At 42.5% G+C, this 6868-nt stretch overlaps 3 protein-coding genes across 3 annotated transcripts in view; 1 reads left to right on the top strand and 2 right to left on the bottom strand.

Annotated features, from left to right (window-relative positions):
* Positions 1-3338, top strand: part of SARC_00157 (glutamyl-tRNA synthetase) — a 9897-nt gene extending 6559 nt beyond the window's left edge. Inside the window, exons 10-13 of the mRNA XM_014306150.1 lie at positions 815-887; positions 1606-1723; positions 2326-2480; positions 3144-3338. Coding sequence (XP_014161625.1) covers positions 815-887; positions 1606-1723; positions 2326-2480; positions 3144-3236 — 439 coding nt within the window. The 3' untranslated portion in view covers positions 3237-3338. The remainder of the gene's footprint in view (positions 1-814; positions 888-1605; positions 1724-2325; positions 2481-3143) is intronic.
* Positions 3339-4936: 1598 nt separating this feature from the next.
* SARC_00156 (hypothetical protein) lies at positions 4937-5560 on the bottom strand (the record flags this gene model as incomplete). The annotated part of the gene is made up of 1 exon (XM_014306149.1): positions 4937-5560. The coding sequence occupies one exon, from the start codon at positions 5558-5560 to the stop codon at positions 4937-4939; it is 624 nt and encodes a 207-aa protein (XP_014161624.1).
* A 464-nt stretch (positions 5561-6024) lies between these two features.
* Positions 6025-6324, bottom strand: SARC_00155 (hypothetical protein; the record flags this gene model as incomplete). The annotated part of the gene is made up of 1 exon (XM_014306148.1): positions 6025-6324. The coding sequence occupies one exon, from the start codon at positions 6322-6324 to the stop codon at positions 6025-6027; it is 300 nt and encodes a 99-aa protein (XP_014161623.1).
* Between the last annotated feature and the right edge of the window lie 544 nt (positions 6325-6868).

Here is a 6868-nt window from a genome sequence, read left to right as displayed (position 1 = left end):
TATATATATATGTGTGTGTGTGTGTGTGTGTGTGTGTGTGTACTTACAAGGTTGACGACAAATATAGTTTGTGTGTGTGAAGGAAACATACATACGCCCATGATTGAGATGGGGGTGCGCATTTGCTTCCGTGGTTGACTGTGAACAATGATATAAGGAATTGCAAGCTTACTTACTCTTTTGCGTGTGTGTGTAATTTAAAATGTGTGTGCGTGTAGTCTCAAATGTGCACGCGTGTATATAGTAAGTTATCAATTGGTGCGTGTAGTCTCAAATGTGCACGCGTGTATATAGTAAGTTATCAATTGGTGCGTGTGTTAGAAGCGAGCAAGTATATGCTCATTTGTGAGGTGTGAATGCTGACTGGCTGTATGTGAGAAACGTTTGAGAGGGCGCCCGGGAGTATCGAATGACTTGCGCATATATTTAGATATGTCTTTTTTTAATACACACGTATTGTTTTTTTCTAATGGAAACGCTTTATATTGCATCGTGCGTGTCCAAGAGCATGTGCACATGTGCACGACGATCAACCAGAACTCGCTTACGGTACACTTTGAATTTGAGAATGGTAATGAGTGTGCCAGAATTCGCTAACAATCGTTTTAGCGTCTCTGGGTGTCCTGAAAATATCGTTGCAGAACAAACAGTCATCATAGGTTTGAAATTTAAAAATAAAACACATATGCCGAACAATCTCTCTCACAATTGCAAGTAAGGATAGATGCTTTAGGAATTATAGTTCAAATTCGTTTGTGAGACAGACCTGATCAAAGCTCCTTTATATTCTATCGGCTGATACTACGAATGACAGGTTAGCGCTCTGCGACAATGAGGAAAAGCTTCTGAACAATCAAAGGTTGCAGGCTATAATCAACATTTTCCAGGTATTTTATCTCCTTCAATACATAAATACATTTGTAAGTGCTATACTCAATTGAGTATATTATATTGGAAAGTGGACTTCTATATTCCGGTATATTTTATATTTAGTCGTAGCTGCATGTATTCCTGAATCTTCCTCCTTCGAACAAGATTGGCCCACCTACACAAACACACATTCATACGCGTGTGTTCCCTTATACATAAATGTGGTTGTATCGAAGTACCGAATGGCAGAACGGGATCTGTAAAACCTGTTCTATCTTCTATTGATGTAGTGATTTTTCTACAGCCCTTACTGACTCGTGTCTGTGCATATTATAACAAGCCATTAAAGCAAGGCTGTACATGTGCATAGTTTGATAAAACCTTGTATGTGGCCATATGACCATGTATATCTTTAAGGTATTTATTTATAGGGTTGCCGCCCGTCTGAAGTGGATATGCATATGGTATACGTCAATAATAATATACATGCTCGTATGTACCGAATTTATCTACCCAACCTAAATCCATATGTACAATCGTGGATGTATGAATATGACACTGTAACATATCCTGAACAATTGCACATAGCTGCTACTCGTCTGGGCCTCTAACCGCTGTGCATATGCTGGATATAGGTCTGAATACCACAATATAAATCAGTCGGAGTACATTCAGTGAAATGTGTTTCTCCTTTGCCACATATAATTGTTCATTGTGTCTCACGATCGCTTACAGGACCGAGCGGCCGTAGTTAGTGAGATACCCGAATCAGCTGCGTATCTCTTTGCACAACCTTCGTACGACTCGAAACCAATCCAGAAATGGGGGAAGAAAGTCTGGAAACCGGAGATAGGTGTGTGCAAATGAAGTTGGCATACGTGAGTGTACATATGTATGTTGCCGTTAGTATGTCTACTCGTACTTGGTTGCATATGTCACGCTGTGATTTGCCATGAACACAAGCCGCTCGTGTATAGCTTAGTAATATTTGGTTTTTAATAAACACTACTCCCACCCATACACTTGTAACACAGTCATCTGTTTTTCCTTATTATTTCCAAGTTTAGTTGACAATCGGTAATTATGCGGTTCCTTGCGTATCTCTTTCGCACAAACATTTTCATGTAAAAGTAGGCCACCTCACATGCATTTGGCGCTCTCTGAATGCATGATGCTATGGGTGGTGTATATCTACAATCTGGATCGAAGCTAGGTAGATCCACTTCTGTGCACGATTGTATGCACGAGGTGGATCAGTTAGAACAAATATACTATCCTTGCATCAGTACCATTTCTTTTCCTGTCATATCTATTAAGCTTGGGCGCTGTAGCTTACTGTCGACTCAGTTGATACTAATGTACGTGCTCTATAGTCACACAATGTTTTTATCCAAAACGGTGACAAGTCCAAATTTCTGAGCTGGATATGACTGGGCTTATATTTATATTACGCAGCCCAAACACTTCGAGATAAGTTTGAGCAGCTCACAAAGCAAGAGTTTGCAAAAGACGAGACCCTTGCCACTATAATCGAAGATGTGAGCGCTGCGCACAACACTACAGGAGGAGCGGTCATGCAGTTGCTACGGTATACGATAACGGGTAGCAAAGTATGTCTCTGTACCTGTCGTGTCACTATGCTTCAAACTTGAATTAAGATAGGAATATGCATATGCCCTACTATATATAATATGTTTATACATGCCCTTTCCTTGACCCGGGTTAGTATTTATGCGATTCCAGTGTAAAACTTAGCGAAGCAACATGGTTCGTTTCATTCTGCTTGATTGTGTGTGGTTTCAGGCGAATTACGTTGGCTGTAAACGAACTTAAGTGTGCTAATCGAATCTAGTGTATCGTTGGTGTACATTTGTGTGCCTGCAAGGGGCAGAAGTTACGTCAGTTTTCGTTATGACTTGTTATAAGTAGCAAGCGACAGAACCTGCCTCATGTGCTTGTAACATCTGGAGCACTCGAGTGAGATGAACACACTCCAGACATATTATGCTGCTGCAAACTACGTGGCCCACTATTCAGACGTACATCGGGGGGGGGTTCTTCTGAATCCCTATACCTTCGACAAGTTCACGACATTAGTTATGAATTACGAGTCTAGTTGTGTTGGAAGCCCACAGACTTGAGGTAAATAAAGACAGGTTGTGGCTTGGAGCAGGGAAGAGCGTTGCAGATTATACACGCATCATAATATTGCTTTTCGAGCGTTTGTGACCAATTTTTTTATGGTTTGACATTTGGACTTGACTCCGCTACAGATGGGAGGCAGTGTCGCACAGACCGCAAGTGTACTAGGAAAAGATGAAGTGCTAAGGAGGTTCGACCAAGCAATAACTATAACTGGAACATGATATATGTTGCTCTATGAAACAATAAAATCGAAAAGAGAAGTACTTAAATAGCCGATCTGCTATTGTGCTTAAGGAGGTTCGACCAAGCAATAACTATAACTGGAACATGATATATGTTGCTCTATGAAACAATAAAATCGAAAAGAGAAGTACTTAAATAGCCGATCTGCTATTGTGCTTGTGCGTCTGTGAACGGTTTGCTGGGTGGTGTGACTTGGATCTGTACCAGCTGGAATTTATTCGCTGCGAAATGACATTGTTTTGAAAACCTCCATTTACTTGGATGCGATGCAACAAGTTTTATTGACATGACTCGCTATGCGGATAGGACCGCTCCCTTTTAGAAACTTCACCAGGGGTCACATCATATTCCAAATGAGCATTAGCTAGCATATACTTTATTTTATTTTTATATTTTACCATATATTATCTATATTAGGTTGAGGCGGTGTGCCGCGTTCACAACACGTATTTAACAGGAAACGACCACAATGTTGGGAGAGGTTTTCCTTTTTATTCCGTTAAATCGGTACAAACGATTTGAACCTCGGTAGAGTGCGAAGATCGTCGATTGGGTAATATACTACTTCAGGTTTATCTTTATTGTCATAGATAGATTTCTCCTATTCTGAGATGACCAGCCTTGGCGTTTGTGGATGTAGCTTCGACGGCCGTAAACCTAGTGCTTCGCGATATCTTACACATTACGCTATGCATGTCTGTTCCTTGTCCCACTTTTCCGTGCCTGCCGGTGGTATCTGCGTAAACACCGTCGCACCAACTCCCACATTACACGCATCTGGCATTACCACCAATTGCTGGTGTGACGAAGGTTCATAAATCTTGATCCTTCTCATGATTAGCGTGCGCAGTTTCTGTAGTGCTGTCTGCTGTGACGCTCCCCATTTGAAGACGGCACCTTTCTTGGATAAGTCCGACATCGAAACTGCTATAGCAGCCATATTCGGTATGTATTTGCTCCACCAACTCATGACTGCAAGTAGTAAGATTAGTTCTTGCCTGTTGGATGGTGCCGGTCTATCGAATCTTGTGCTCGTTCCTTGAGAATCATATATGCATTCCCACCTGCTCACGTCCATAGAAACCTGTTGGTATGTTCGCCAGGGCATGATTTGTGTTTTCTTGGGTTGTAACTGGATCTTATCCTTAATACAAATATCTACGAACTGGATGACTTGCTGCCAGTGCTTTTCCAAGGTCTGAACCACTGATTCCTAGTGTCGACGGTGTGTCGCTATCTTGTTGTGGTCTTTGTACGGCTTGTGGTCTTCAACTTCTGCAAAGACTGTCTCTGTGTAGTGCTGCATGTCGAACGCTTCATTTCTATGCCATCTTGTAGGCTTGTAGGTCTGTGGAACTTGAAGTAAATTGCGTTAAATAGTCACGTGATTCCGGTTCCACCTCTAGCTGGTGGTAGGACGCTGCCAAGTCTGCTACTGTTGTTATCAACTCGTTCGTTCCATGTGTTCCCATATCCTCCTCTAGCGGTAATTGATATGCCACCCGTACCATTCGTTTGTTCATTTTGATTTAATTGATGGTTATTCTGTAGTCCTTTAGGTCCTTCGGCTTTACACGTTTGTTTTTCTGTACTGTTTTTACTGAGCCGACTCATTTACTAAATTTCTTTCTTTCCCCGGCCTTGCCCTGTCGATTAATTGCTGAACCTTCTTTAATTTCTACCACCTGCAGGATAGGGTTCTTCGTGAGTATATAGATCGCAAGGACTGTGCGTCGTTTCTAGGCTGTAGCTTCACCTGGACATTATTGATAAATTTCGTATATCTGGGGTCATATCTAGCCTGCAGGAACTTCGCTTTTATTCTGTCTACTTCTTCCTTGGGCTTACACAGTAATTGTCCTACTCTTTCCAGGTACGAGAAATCATACTCATCCGGGAGTTTGCCGTCCAAGTCCGGTACCCGTTGTTCGTCTATTGCTGACCAGGACTCCTCCTGTTTAGGAATAAGGAATCCTACATCCTGCACCTCTGATAATTGCATCACAAAAGTAGGTGGTTCTGTTCTCCTATCCCAATTTGTGCCCAATAAATTGTCCTGTAAAACGTCAAACCCCACTAATCCATCACAGTCTTGCGGTAGCCACTCAGAGATCAAGAAAGATATCTCATTAGTCTCATAGGATTTTGGAACCCCATCCGGTGCTTGCACTTGTAACAACAGTGTTACTGTGGTTCTTTGTGTCAACACTGCTTCACCACTACCGCCAAACCCTTTCAAAGATATCGGGTTAGATGATGTTATTGGGAACTGGTGTTTCCTTGCATATTCGCCCCTGATCATAGCTGGTCTTGCGCTGGTATCATTATATATCCATGCATGTTCATCTTCACATAGTGCTTCTGTGACCGGTCCCAAACATTCTTCTACATGTACATCTACTTCCTCGTCCGTCTTAGTCGCTGCTGCTGGATGTCACTGTGGTGACGATGGCCTATAAGGTAACACTTCCTCCTGATTATCAGGTGGCCTGTCCACTTGTTCTGCCGCTCCTCCCATCATAGTTGTACTAGCTTTTGGACAGACATTCCTGTAATGACCTGTCTTGTGACAGAGGTGGCATTCTGGACAGTTACGACTGGAATGTCGCAACGTGCATTTGCTACACTGTCTTGTCCGGGTGTTGGGTGATTGTGAGCGTTGTCTCATGCGAACATACATATTATTCCTATCGTACCTATCGTTGCAACTCGATGACCTGCTGTAGTCTCTGCCGTATGTTCTACTTATGTCTCTGCCCATGCTGGTCACGAATATCTGTCAGGTGTGGTTCGTAGGTCCGAACTGTAACCGTCAACATCCTGTCTATGATTGGTGTATTGTGATGACAGAAGGCACGCTGCATGTGCTGCTACTCGTCCTGGGCCCGGCACATCAAACAATTCCATTACGGTAGGTATCTGATTCCTAGGGAATGCTGCATTGGCTAACTTGCGTCCCGCTTGTTGAAGTTTCTGCATCTCTCGTAGTAACGTGGCTGTGTCTAAGTTGTAGATCGACGTTAAAACCGGTCGCAGGTTGCCGCCCTTTGTCACCGTGTGGAGCATCGCTTGGGCTGCAAAAGGGTTTCCCCTCGAGGCGTCCTGTCCGAGGTTTTCGTCAATCGCATTGCAATTATGACATGAATTGGTGTTTGCTCCTCTGACCTGGTCTGTTGATAAGGTGGTCTAATCTTTTGGTACGCTGTGTCTCCATATTAAAATTGGTTGACCGGATGTTGTAACGCAGCTCTCCCCTCTGTAAACTTCAATGGATATTTCTATGTTTTAAACTATTCTATATAAACTAAAATACAACTTAAGTCAGTTAGGATTTAGCAGTGGTAGCTTGTGTAAGAATGATCGGGACTGCCTCTTGGGAAGAGCCTTAATATCCTCGATCACACAGGACGTACCTCTAGCTGTTCTTTATTGAATGATTTTCGTAGTAATAAATTGCTTACAACAGCTGACGCACTGTCCATGAAATGCACATGCAGTCATTAGCAAACACTGCAGCTATAACTCACAAACCTACTGTTTTCATGGATAGATGTGAGTAAATTACAGTAAATGTTGGAAGTTTCTTGGAGAGAAGAACTTTAAACTTGTA

This window comes from Sphaeroforma arctica (genome assembly GCF_001186125.1).
Source record: "Sphaeroforma arctica JP610 unplaced genomic scaffold supercont1.4, whole genome shotgun sequence".
In the NCBI taxonomy this organism is placed as follows: Eukaryota; class Ichthyosporea; order Ichthyophonida; genus Sphaeroforma; species Sphaeroforma arctica.
The sequence above is the reverse complement of the archived record's forward strand: the minus strand, read 5'-3'. Positions and strand labels throughout refer to the sequence as shown.